At 45.8% G+C, this 13,977-nt stretch overlaps 1 protein-coding gene across 2 annotated transcripts in view; it reads right to left on the minus strand.

Annotated features, from left to right (window-relative positions):
- The window catches only part of LOC125447192 (tetraspanin-4-like), a 40,241-nt gene that overhangs the window by 4,559 nt on the left and 21,705 nt on the right, over positions 1 to 13,977 (minus strand). For both annotated transcript variants that reach the window (XM_048521401.2, XM_048521402.1), the window contains exons 2-7: positions 9,546 to 9,625; positions 4,202 to 4,393; positions 2,885 to 2,959; positions 1,894 to 1,995; positions 1,661 to 1,789; positions 45 to 128 (exon numbers count right to left, since the gene is read on the minus strand). In XM_048521401.2, the coding sequence (XP_048377358.1) occupies positions 45 to 128; positions 1,661 to 1,789; positions 1,894 to 1,995; positions 2,885 to 2,959; positions 4,202 to 4,393; positions 9,546 to 9,608 (645 nt within the window). In that variant the 5' untranslated portion in view covers positions 9,609 to 9,625. The remainder of the gene's footprint in view (positions 1 to 44; positions 129 to 1,660; positions 1,790 to 1,893; positions 1,996 to 2,884; positions 2,960 to 4,201; positions 4,394 to 9,545; positions 9,626 to 13,977) is intronic.

Raw genomic sequence — 13,977 nt, forward strand, 5'->3', positions numbered from 1 at the left:
GGCAGGGTCCTCCAAAAGGTTGAGGTACAGTAAAAGGAACACACCTGTAGCACTGGGATGCAAAGCCCAAAGATGCAGACAGCCACAACGTTGTCCTTCAACCACGCGATGACCTTTTCATAGCAGGCCTGCCAGCACAAGGGAACAAATTAAACCCTAGCAGGAGCAAATCACTGAAGATGCTGGAATCTGTACTGAAAACAAAAGATGCTTGAGATCACAGTGGGTTAGCATCCATGAAAAGACAGCAAGCTAACGTTTCGACTTTTGTCTTCAGTCCAATTAAACCCTGGGCTGACATGCAGCTTTAAGACTTAAAAGGACAGTCCATAACACTGTACAGTGCTCAAATCAAAAGAGTTGCTATACATTTCTGGATGAACACAGTAGGCCAAGCAGCATCTCAGGAGCACAAAAACTGATGTTTCGGGCCTAGACCCTTCATCAGACCCTCCGATGAAGGGTCTAGGCCCCAAAACGTCAGCTTTTGTGCTCCTGAGATGCTGCTTGGCCTGCTGTGTTCATCCAGCTTCACACTTTGTTATCTTGGATTCTCCAGCACCTGCAGTTCCCACTATCACTGCTATACATTTCCTCTGGTTGTATTTCCAATTACAAATGCTTCTCTAATTGAAAGGGATAAATAGGAGGAGGGCATTTAGCTCTTTACCGCCAACTTCTCAAGGACAGATAGACATGGGCAATAAATACTAGCCCAGCCGATGATGCCCATATCCATGTCTTTTTTTGTCCTTTATTCATTCACAAGATATGGACGTCACTGGCTGGGCTAGTATTTATTGCCCATCCCTAACTGCCCAGTGGGCTGTTAGGAGTCAACCACATTGCTGTGGGTCTGCAGTCACGTGTAGGGCAAAGCAGGTAAAGATGGCAGTTTCTCTCCCTAAAGGGCATTAGAGAACCAGATGGGTCTTCTTCAAACAATTGACAATAGATTCACAGTCATCATTAGACCTTAATTCCAGATATTTTTACTGAATTCAAATTCCATCATCTGCCTTGAGAGAATTCGAACTCAGGTCTCCAGATTATTATCTGGGTCTCTAGTGTAACAGTCCAGCGATACTACCACTAGGCCATCGCCTTGTGTCTGTAAAAAAAGAAATAGTCATAACGTTTTTTCAATTTAATCCACATGGTGAGTCTCCAGTACACACTCTCTCTCACCAGGAGTAGGCCATTCAACCCCTCAAGCCTACTCCACCATTCAATTAGCCGAATTGTCTTTCACCTCCACGCTTACCAAGAATCTATTCACCTCTACATTAAAAAAAGATTCGAAGACTCTGCTGTCACCACGTTTTGTGGACAGTATTTCCGAGGACTCATAATCCTCAGAGAGGAAAAGGATTGTCCACAGCTGTGTTTTAAATGGATGATCCTTTATTTGTAAACAGTGATCCCCTGGTTTTGGGCTTCCCCCACAAGAAGAAACATTTTTTCCACATCTGCCTGGTCAAGCCTCCTCGGAATTTTTTATATTCCAATTGAGCTGCCTTTCTCTTCTAAATCCCATCAGATACAAAATCAGTCTGACTCTTTCCTTATAAGAGGACTTGCCCATCCCAGGTATTAGGCAATAACACTCCCCTTTGGGATCTCTTTTTAATCAGATATCGACATCCGACTCGAGACTCACATCCTTCCACCAGGTGTTAGGATTAGTCGAACAGTTGTGGACCAGCTTGAAGCAGCAGGAAGTGGGCACTTTGGTTCCATTTAAGACGCTGAACCAGTCCTTGTAATGAACGACGCCACAGCACCGGAACTGGGCAGGCAAGGAAATACACAAAGATGGTCAGTTTCACTCTAGTCAATCCCTCTAGTCAGTAACAACCAACAGGAATGCTATACCAGAGCGCGTGACCTTACATCAGTCTGCACGATGTCCCAGCCATTGGTCAGCCCAGCGTTTCCTGATGTGTTGTAGAATTGCAGACCGTCCTTGAGCTCTTCCTTTGCATACTGATTTATCTAGGATCAACGGACGATAAAGTGGGTTTATGCAGCTAAGCTATCGGTTCCAGTTGTCAGGATTAGAATCAGTAAGCCAGAGGTGACTGAGTAGAGATGAAACGCATTGACTTTGTACTTAACAGCTGGTTGTTCCCTCCCTCTATCCTTCGGTCATCTGCTTTGTCGGGAAACATGGGTGATTTACTGGTTGTGCTTGTGCTTGTGAGTAAAAATAAAACACAGGTGATGGGAAGCTAAAGACGGGTTCAGTTGTGTGTAAGATCACTTAAAAAGAGCTGGGTGTGTCCCGAGGGCATTGACTTCTGGACAGGGAAAAGGATCCAGATAGGAAATGTGGAAACTGTTGTTTGTGCTAAATCGTAGATTAACAATAAAACCCTTACAAATCTCTGAAAACCAATTCAACATATGATTATGAGTCTGGTAAACACCGATATCAATAGCTGCTTGGTCAGTGGGTGTGATAGGGTGGTAACTGGTCAATTAGATACACGCTGATCAATGAAAGTCAATTCTGGACTCAAGCCGATTGACTGGATTAACATTGTTTCTGGATTTGTGTCTCAGGTCCCGTTGTTCATGCATCCACCCACTGTGAATTCTAATTTAATGTGAAAAACGTCTCACGCCCTCTGCAGGTGTAATCTTGTGATTTCGCGAGAAAACAAAGATTTTATTTTCTGGAGTAGGAAGTATACACTGCACAGTCTGTCATTTGTTAAGATCACTATTTCTGAACCTTTTGAGGAAAGTATTCCTCAGTGAGCAGTGAGACTTTATGTATGTGCTGTCGATGCTCGTTAAGAATGGGGGTGGGGAGAGAGGTGGGCACTGATGTCAACAGTTCAGAAGTGAAACGGAAAGCTGGCCCAGCGCCCATACTCACAGTTTCCTGGTTACACAGGAACAAGATTCCGATGATCATTTCGAGGAGGAAGATGATCAGGAGGACCACAAAAAACTGCCAGAGAGAAGGAGGAGGAGGTCGTGAGAAGCTGACATTGGAAAGCAACTAAAATCGGAGACATGGAGTGCTGACTGCTCTCCCATCCGCCCCAAATTGGGAGCAGCAGATAGTGACAGAATAGAACGTTCAGCACCTCTGCTCCCAGGCCCAAACTAGCACCAATCTGTTGCTTACAACTGGGTGAGAATCCAGTTCCAATTCAGCCCAGAATTCTCTGCCCTCCTTGGGGACCACGTAAGTGTTTTTATTTCCAAACAGTGTCTGTCAAGTAGGTACAGGAGGAGAGCAGACTCAAACTGCATAACAGGTGGTCAATGGGATCATACCATGCCCTCCTCAGAGGGAAGATGGGATCTCAGCTTCACATTTCATCCAATACACAGCACCTCCAACGGTACGCTGTTGGTACTGCATGCAGTGAAACTGCCTGGGCTTTGTACTCAAGCCACCCCACAGTTGTAACACGCTGCAGTTGGTGGGGGGGGGGGGGGGCTTGGGGAGCTGAAAGAGATGAGGGTCATATCTTCATTCCAGCCCACCCCCAGTGGGTGGAAATCCTCTTCTGAGCCTAGTAATGGGCGATAGAATCCCTACAGCGTGGAAACTATGATTCTGACTCCCAGAAAGACGACAGCATGGTATTGGATCCCAGGGATCAGGCGGTGAGGAGTTGTATCCCCCTGTACATGGGGCACCCATACCAACCTCGCCCCCCACCAAAAAAAGATGCGCCCCAGCCCCAATCCTTCCAGTTCGTTTGACAAAGTAGTTTAACAATGTTGGCCTTCTGACTTCCACCTACCCCAACTCTACTCGGCCAGGACCAGTGTCGCATTCGAGTCAATCAGATTGGCAAGCTAGCATTTAGAGTGCCTACCCAGCTAGGGGGCATGGGTCACAGGCATTGGGTTACCCACCCACAGAATCCCTACAGCGTACATACAGACCATTCGACCCATTGGAGTCTGCACTGACCCGACAAACAGCATTCCACCGAGATCCAACTGGACCCCTCCATCCTATAATCCTACATTTCCCATGGCTAACCCAGCCAGCCTGCACAACTATGGGCAACTTAGCACGGCCAGACCACTTCACTTGTGCATCTTCAGACTGTGGGAAGAAACCGGAGCACCCGGGCACGGGCAGAACGTGCAAACTCCGCAAACAGACAGTCGACCAAGGGTGGGATCGGACCCGGGTCCTTGGTGAAATTTGGTGCAGTTTGGTACTCACGCTCAGCAGGAGGCAGCGGTTTTCAATCACCGCTCCGAGGCAGCCCAGGAAGCCCACGACCATGATGATGGATCCCGCAGCGATGAAGAAATTGGCGGCGGTGAGAGAAGGAAAGGATGAGGAGAGGGTCATAAAGTTTCCCTGCGTCACCATGAGCCACACTCCAACTCCCAGCAACCCGCAGCCACCCAGCTGGAACAGGAGATAACAAATTGAATTTACATAGCATCCTTCACATGGCGGGGGTGGGGGGGGGGGGGGGGGGGGGAGAAGCGAGAGAGAATTCCCAAGGTGCCTCACAGTAGACAGTGCCACATTGACAGTCAGGGAACGAAAGGCCATCAGGTTTTATGGGCATCCTAAAATGGAAGAGGAAGGTGTAAGTCCTTTCGAAAGTAAATTCCACAGGGTTCAGACAGAGGTGACTGAAGACACATCTGTCACAGGAGGGGTAACTGGACAAGGGTTCAGAAATTGAAGGAGGGGCTTTTGTGGTGAGGTGGTAGCATTCCTACCTCTCGGTCAGGAGGCCTGGGGGAAGGCAACAGCCTAGTGGTATTATCACTGGACTGTTAATCCAGAGACCCAGATAATGTTCTGGGGACCTGGATTCGAATCCCGCCACGGCAGATGGTGGAATTTGAATTCAGTAAAATATCTGGAATTAAGAATCTAATGATGACCGTGAATCCATTGCTGATTGTCGGGAAAAACCCATCTTGTTCACTAATGCGCTTTAGGGAAGGAAACTGCCATCCTTCCCTTGTCTAGCCTACATGTGACTCCAGACCCACAGCAATGTGGTTGACTCTGAACTGCCCTCTGGGCAATAAATGCCTAGCCAGCGACACCCTCATCCCGTGAATGAATTAAGAAAAAGAAAGTCCCACCTGGTCCAGACGTATGTTATAACATGTCCAAATAGGTTGAGTAGAAAGTATCTTTGCTTTTGGAGGAGTACAGTAATCTCAGCGGGTCATAAAACTGAACAAACATAAGTGAAGAAGGAGTTTGAATTCAATGATGAGAAGTGTAAATTTTGGAGTTTGCTGGACCAATTTAGTTCAGCAAAGGCCAAGGGTGAAGGGGAACGTGGTGCAGGTTACAATGCAATGTGGCACAATGCTAGAATGCTGAGATCTCCCTCAATGAGTCAGTTGCATAATTGTATTCCTGATGGTAGTGTTCAGCCATACTGACCTGCAAAGACCACAATTTCAACACTCAATCACCAATCAGTTGATGCTAACCAGAACAGTACCAGAGATTTAATAGCAGAAGCAATAAAGGGACTTACATTTATATCAATTTATACCTTTCACTACCTCAGGACAACTCAAAGCATATTACAACCAACTTTTGAAGTTTTATAAATGTCAGAAACACAAAACCAATTTGGACACAGCAAGCTCACAGTAGTAGCCATATGTTAATGACTGAAAATTTTTGTTTGCATTGACTGAGGGACACTAAAGATAAAGTCATCGTAGACAAAAACAGAAGTTGCTGGAAAAGCTCAGCAGGTCTGGCAGCATCTGTAGAGAGAAATCAGAGTTTATGTGCTTTTCCACCAAATTTCTGTTTTTGGTTCCAATTCACAGTATGCTCAGTTATTTTGGTTTTTATACAATTATCACAGACCAGAGGACTGCTCTCTCACGTGAGAGAGCGAGTGTAAGAGTGAGAGAGAGAGCAGGAAAGAGACAGAGCGAGAATGCGAGATAGAGAGAGAAAGAGAGAGAGAGAGCGCGAGAGAGAGAGAGACATGCTAGTGGCTGTTTAACCGGAGGAAAGGGGGTAAGAAGTTGAGGAGAGTCATTTACGGTCACGTTTAGAAAATTACGGCAGGAATTGAAGCCACGTTGTTTGCATCAGTCTGCATTGAAACCAGCCATCCAGCCAAATGAGCTAACTGGCCCTCCTCTCTCCCAGCAAGGGACAGTGGGGCTGAATAATGCCACTGTCTCCTTCATGTGAGAAAGACAGACGAGTGAAAATTTCACTTAAAAGACAGAGGCTCAACTTCTCAAGGGCAATTGGGGTAGGCAATAAATATTGGCCAACCCAGTGACTCCACATCCCACGAACGACGGGGGGGGGTGGGGGGTGAATTTCCGAGCATAGAACTACAGCAAGTAATTTAGGTAGGCAAATGACACCTTGGCCTTTGTTGTAAAGGAAATGGTGAGTGGGTCTCAATAATAGGCTTTTACTTCACTGCAACTGTGTAGAGTTTGCACCAAGCAGGATAGACCCTGGCTTTTGACCCTGTGTATTCCAAACTGCCTAAGGAAGATGGGAACCATGCCCAACAATTAACAGCAGCCAAATGCAACTCATGGGACACAGGGATTAGGAATTAGCCCTTGATAAAATCCTAACTCAGTTGCACAACGTTATTCTGAAGTACAGAGATGACCTTGGTGTGTGTTGCATTTGACCAGTGCCACAGTTAAGAATAAGGTAGTCTTGCTACAATAGGAGAAGGCTGTAGCGATATCATGAATGCACCCAATTTTGGTCTCAATATCGAAGAAAGGATAGATTTGCACTGGAAGTGGAAGAGCGAAAGTTTGAGAGATTGGTACTAGGGTTGGAGGGCTGTCTATGACAAGAGGCTGAGCAAAATTGAGTCAATATTCTCTGTAGTCTGGGAGGAGATGGTGATCTAATAGAAACTTTCAAGATGCTGAAGGAACTTGAGAAGATAGATACTGAGAGGTTGTTTCCCCGGATGGGAATCCAGGCACCCGAGAAAGATGATGATCAAAGATGAGATAACAAGGTGTAGAGCTGGATGAACACAGCAGGCCAAGCAGCATCAGAGGAGCAGGAAAGCTGACGTTTCGGGCCTAGGCCCTTCTTCAGAAAAAAAAGTTTCTAAAGAAGGGTCTAGGCCCGGTACGTCAGCTTTCCTGCTCCTCTGATGCTGCTTGGCCTGCTGTGTTTATCCAGCTCCACACCTTGTTACCTCAGATTGTCCAGCATCTGCAGTTCCTACTATCTCATGATCAAAGATGAAGTGTGGAAAAATATCTTCACTCAAAAGTGTTATCCATTGAATTACTACCCCATTGGGCTGTGGATATTATACCATGACTGGTTAGCTCAGTCGGCTGGATGACTAGTTAGCGATACAGAGTAATTCTTTTGGCGTGGATTCAACTCGGCAGCATCTCAATTTATTGTCAAGGACTCTCCTTCTCAACCTCACTCCCCTCATCTGAAGTGTGACAACCCTCAGGTTAAACCACCACCTGTTGTTTCTCTCTAAAATGAGAGAAACAGTCCTGTAGGACAGTGGTGACTTTACTCCAACATTGAACATATTTAAAGCTGAGTTCAATAGACTTGTTATCTCTCAGGGGAATCGAGGAATATGGGGAAGTGGGCAGGAAAGCGAAGCTGAGGCTGTCGATCAGCCATGGTTATAAAGACTGGCGAATCAGGCCTGAGAAGGCTAATCCCGATTTTATTTTATTGAAATGGTGCAGTGCTCCCTCAGCCTGGCTTTTGGATTCAAGCTCTCCAGAGGGGTAAACTGAACCCTGACTTTCTGGCTCAAATTTGCACTTCACAAAATGACACATCTTTGGCTGTGAGGGACTTTGGGACATCCCAAGGTTGTAATACAAAGGTTTAATTTTAGTAACTGTGGCACTGGTCAAATGTAACACATGCCAAAGTCATCTCCATACTTCAGAATAATAGTATGCCACTGGGATAGGGTTTTTTCCCCCAAGAGCTAGTCCCATGAATTGCATTTGGTTGCTGTTAATTGTTGGGCATGGCTCCCATCTTCCCTTGGCAGTTTGGAACACAACAGGGTCAAAAACCAAGGTTCCCTCCCATCCTGCTTGGTGCAAACTCTGTACACAGTTGCAGTGAAGTAAAAGCCTATTATTAAGACCCAGATCCCATCCACAACCCCATGCCCCCTCAGCAGTTGGGCTCATCAGGGAGACCTGGAGTGCTCTTGAACTGTTGAAGGAGGGGTCTCCCACCTTCTTAAAGTGGTAGCATCAAGGGATTCATTACCCGATGTTTTATCTTGAAATTTAATCTTGCTGGCACTTTGCCAAGCCTGATAGTTCGTGAATAACATACATTTTTAAATCATCTGTTTTTCAGTATTAGAAGAATTTTGGCTCTCCTCCTTTACTGGATGCCAGGAGATAATCAGGTTTTGCCAATTATATCGATGAGTTTGGACTTGATTTCACTGCAGATGCACTGACAGCTTTCTAAAGAGGTCATGATTTTCACAAAGAGATCTATCAGAAGGAAGGAGGAGATTCAGACAGTGACTTGTTGGGTCTTTGCATTCACCAACACGATCAGCCACAGAATGTGAATAACACTGGCCAGTCCCATCCCTAATTGCCCAGAGGGCATTTAAGAGTCACCTGCATTGCTGAGAGTCTGGAGTCCCATGTAGGCCAGACCAGTGTAGGACCATTAATGAATCAGATTATTGTTATTTTCAGATAATTGACAATGGTCATTCTTAGACTGTTAATTCCAGATCCTAAAAAAAACTGAATTAAAGCTACAACGTCTGAGGGATTCACTGGGCGGCACGGTGGCTCAGTGGTTAGCACTGCAGCCTCACAGCGCCATGGGTCTGGGTTCAATTCCACCCTCAGGGGACTGTCTGTGTGGAGTTTGTACATTCTCCCCGTGTCTGAGAGAGTTTCCTCTGGGTGCTCTGGTTTCCTCCCACAGTTCAAAGACGTATGGGTTGGAGTGGATTGCCCATGCTAAATCGCCTGTAGTGTGCAGGTATGTGTAGGCTAGGTAAACTGGCTATGGAAAATGCAAGGTTACAGGGAAAGGGAGGGGTGGGTCTGGGTGGGATGTTCTTCAGAATGTTGGTCTGGAGTTGACAGGCTGAATGGTCTGCTTCCACATTGTAGGAATCTTATGAGGATTCGAAGCTGGGTTTCCCCAGAATATCACATGGATCTCTGGATTAATGCTCCAGCAATGATGCCACTGGGCTATTGTCACCAGTTGAGCTGCTACACTGGACAGCCCTAGCCTTGAATGTGTAACAACAGGGCAATGACAGTCCTATGTGAAGGCTGTGACTGTGACAGTGTGGAATGGCTCTAAAGGGTCTTACTCGCAGCAAGGGGCCTCTTCATCCAGCATCCAGGGAGCCAGGTTCCAGTGTAACTCCTGTCTAGGCAATCTCACATGGAGACTAGCGCAGCAGGAATGATCTACAAACACTTAATCTGTTTGGACAGAGCCTTCCTCCGTGCCAATGCTGACCTCGCAATGCTCCTGACTGAACACAAACTTACCAAACAAAAAAAAAGACAGATAAGGGTTCACTCACCCAAAAGATGAGGTTGAAGATGAACAGCAGATATTTTGTACATTGCAGACAGCTTTGACCCATATTGAGCTGCTTGAGACCTAAGAGAGAAGGCAAATAGAAGTGATAACATCATTGGCAGAACAGGTCAGTGCGAATCGTATACATTCTTCTCGTTTTGTGACCTCTGAATATAGATGCTGCTGCCAAAGGTGCATTTCTCTGGATTGTTCCTTTAAATAAAACCAGCACCAACTCAATGGGCCAAATGGCTTGTTCTTTGCTTTCCTGTTCTTTGGCCCTTCTGCCTGTCCTGGAGAACAAAACACCCTGAAGCAGAATGAGATGTTAAACTGAACTTCTCTCACAGACACTTCTGAGGGGGGTTGGGATGTTCTCTCTCATTGCATGGCAAAATTTAATTACTCAACCCAGTTCACTAAAACAGAGACTATCTGGTCACGGCCACCTTCATGTTCCTGGGTGGCATGGTGGCCCAGTGGTCAGCATTACTGCTTCACAGCAATGAGGACCCGGGTTCGATTCCACCCCGTGTCTGTGTGGGTTTCCTTCGGGTGCTCCAGTTTCCTCCCACAGCCCAAAGCTGTGCAGGTTAGGTGGACTGGCCATGCTTAACAAAAAAATAATTTGCCCTATAGCATCCAGCAATGTGCCATGGTAAAAATCCCATGAGGGATTATGGGGTGGGACTTGGGCCTGGATTGTGTGTTCTTCAGTGGGTTGGTACAGACTTGTTGGGCAAAAAGGCCTCTTTCTGCACTGTTGGGATTCTATGATGCAAACCTGTATTCCAACTTGTGGCTACACTTCAAAAATACTTAGCTGGACGAAACATTTGGAGTTGGTGGAAGGCGAAGTGATCATATGCAAAAAAAAAATTCCAATTCCCACCTTCCCCCCTGTTCAAAGAAGTGCAGGTTAGGGTGGATTGGCCATAGAGAGCAGGCATGGGAAATGCAGGGTTACAGGAAAAGGGTACAGGGCTAGGGGTCTGGTTGGCATGCTCTTTGGCGGGTCAGTCTGGATTCAATGGGCTGAATGGCCTGCTTCCACACTGTGGGGATTCTGTGATTCGTGGTCAAAACATTTGTAATTTGGGTCTCAGATTTCCACTTCCCACTGCTCTCAGCAATACGACAGGATTAAGGGTAGGGGGACAGGGAATCAGGGACAGGCAGGGAACAGAGACACTCAAAGTCAGGCCCTTTTAAGCATCATCTCCTTAGCAGATGCCCAGTTGGTCTTACAGTGTCAGCTACTTGAAGACCAACATCTATACAAGACTCTGAGGGGTCTCGATTGTGTGGAGATGGAGGGGATGTTTCCTCTTGTGACAGAATCCACAACTGTTCAAACATTAGGGGGTCACCCATTTATTGCACGAGTTGATGCGATTGGGTTTTTCTCTTGAAGAGTCATGGGCCTTTGGAAACCTTCTCCTGAAAAGGTGTTCGAGGCAGAGACCTTGTATATTTTTCAGACAGAAGAGGATAGTTTATCAGGTTTTAAGAGTAGATTTGTAGCTCGGGTTGCAAGTGTTGTGGTTGGTTGGCTTGCTGAGCTGGTTTGTTGTTTCGCAGATGTTTTATTATGCTGCTGGGTAACATCATCAGTGCAGTCTCCAATGAAGCACCTCAGGAGGAACATCACACTTTGTTATCTCCTATGAAGTGCCGTGGTGTTTTCCTGCCTGTTATTTGAACTCTGGAGTCCATTGAGCTGGATGACCTGACTTGTGGTTTTCCTTCGCAATGGAGTGTACATGGGGTTGAGCTTGGTGTGTTTGTTGTCATCCAGCAGGGTAATGAAACATCTGCGGAACAACGATGATCCAGCTCAGCGAGCCAATCAACCACAAGAAGACACTTGTTTCTTGTTAAGCAGGAGGGCAAGGGTAGGGGAGAGAGATTATCAAGGGTTAGTGGGAATGCAGATTGGAGGTTACAATCAGATCAGCCACAATCCTATTGAATGGAAAATGCAAGGTTAAAGGGAAAGGGAGGGGTGGGTCTGGGTGGGATGTTCTTCAGAGGGTTGGTATGGAGTTGATGGGCCAAATGGTCTGTTTCCACACTGTAGGGTTCCTATGAAGATTCTAAGCTGGGTTTCCCCAGAATATCATGTGGATCTCTGGATTAATGCTCCGGCAATGATCCCTCTAGGCTATAATCACCAGTTGAGCTGCAACACTGGACAGCCCTAGTCCTGAATGTGTCAGAACAGGACAATGAATGGTGGAGCAGACTTGAGGAGCTGAATGGCCTAGTCTTGTACCTACATGTGTACAATTGTCTGTTCATAAGAAGATACTCACCAGGGAGTCAGCCAAAACCTGAAAAAAAAGTACCTTAATAACCTTCGAGAATCTCTGTAGCAGTCAATGACTTTGTGGCCAAAATGTTCCAAACCTCTTTGGGCAAGTGTAGCATTACCAATACAAAATTATGACTTTTCTTAGCTGGGATGAGGGGATTTTTCTTAACATCTAATCTCTGGATCTTTGTTCTTCCCACTACATTGAGGCCTTGGCTTCATTTGTCCTCTTGGATGAGCTTTGCATCATTGTACAGCCTCAGCCTTTCCTCAAGGACTAAGAATCAGAGAGCACAGAAACACACCCTTCGGTCTAACCCGTCCATGCTGACCAGATATCCTGAACTAATCTAGTCCCATTTCCCTCTAAACCCTTCCTATTCACGTACCCATCCGGATGCCTTTTCAATGTTGTAATTGTATCAGCCTCCACCACTTCCTCTGGCAGTTCATTCCATACACACATTACACTCTGTGTGGAAAAAGTTGCCCCTTAGGTTCCTTTTGAATCTTTCTCCTCTAGCCTTAAACCTGTGCACCTCTAGTTCTGGACTCCCCTACCCTGGGGAAAAGACCTTGGCTACTCACCCTATCCATGCTCCTTGTGATTTTATAAACCTCTAGAAGGTCACCCAGCCTCTGATGCTCCAGGGAAAATAGCCCCAGTCAATTTACCATTTCCCTGTAGCTCAAATCCTCCAACCCTGGCCACATTCTTGTAAATTTTTTCTGTGCCCTTTCAAGTTTCACAACATCCTCTCTATCGCAAGGAGACTAGAACTGCACACAGTATTGCAGAATTGGCCCAAACATTGTCCTGTACAGCCACAACATGATCTCCCAACTCCTACACTCAATACGCTGACCCATAAAGGCAAGTATACCAAAAGGCCTCTTCACTATCCTATCTACCTGCGACTCCACATCCAAGGAACTATGAACCTGCATTCCAAGGTTTCTTTGTTCAGCAACACTGCCCAGGACCTTACCATTAAGTGTATAAGTCCTGCCCTGATTTGCCTTCCCAAAATGCAGCATTTCACACTTATCTAGATTAAACTCCATCCGCCACTCATCGATCCATTGGTCCTTCTCATCAAGATCCCATTGTACTTGGAGATAATCATCTTTGCTGTCCACTCCATTTCCAATTTTGATGTCAACTGCAAATTTACTAACTGCACCTTTTTAAAAGATTTATTCATGCAAGGAGAGTGTCCCTGGCTCGGCCCAGTATTTATTACCCATCTCAGTGCATTATGATTTTTTAAAATTCATTCACAGAAGACAGATGGCACTTGCTAGGCCAGCATTTATTGCCCAGAGGGCAGTTAAGAGTCAGTCCAGACCCAGAACAATGTGATTCACATGTAGGCCAGACCAGGTAAGGATGGCAGTTTCCTTCCCTCAAGGACACTAGTGAACCAGATGGGTTTTTCCAACAATTGGCAATGGATTCATGGTCACGGTCATCATTAGACAATAATTCCAGACTTTTGTGAGCATTAGTGACTCAGACAGATTTGTCCTACAATCAATGGATTCATTGTCATTATTAGACTCTTAATTCTAGATTTTTATTGAATTCACATTCTACCATCTGCTGTGAACTCAGATCCCCAGAACATTACATGGGTCTCTGAATTAACAGCCCAGCAATAATATCACTAGGCCACCAACTCCTGAGGCTTCATTTACAAAGCCACTTCACAAAAGGGACTGCAATGCTCTTGCTGTTGGATGAAGTACCCAGTATCTATCTGACACTTCACACTCACTCGATGCTCTCCTTTTGTGCGAAGCATTCTAGCAGTCAACCCATTTATCCTCTTTAGATTGAATATGGCATGAGTGTCATACAGTGTAGAATGATCATCACATGACATTTCTCCAGCAATTCTCTTTTGAGGATTGCTTTGCAGCTTTTTAACGCAACACTCTCGTACAAAGGGATCCAGCTTCTTACAGTTAAAATACCACTTCCACCATGTTGCACACACAGTAATTTCCTTTCTTTTGCATTGTGCACTCTGCAACATTTACATCCTGTATTCTGGTTTCGATCTTTTTGCCAACACTTTTGCAATATTTCTTGGTGGTGAGTTCAAATTGTGCCATT

This window comes from Stegostoma tigrinum, chromosome 38, assembly GCF_030684315.1.
Source record: "Stegostoma tigrinum isolate sSteTig4 chromosome 38, sSteTig4.hap1, whole genome shotgun sequence".
NCBI classification, from domain to species: domain Eukaryota; kingdom Metazoa; phylum Chordata; class Chondrichthyes; order Orectolobiformes; family Stegostomatidae; genus Stegostoma; species Stegostoma tigrinum.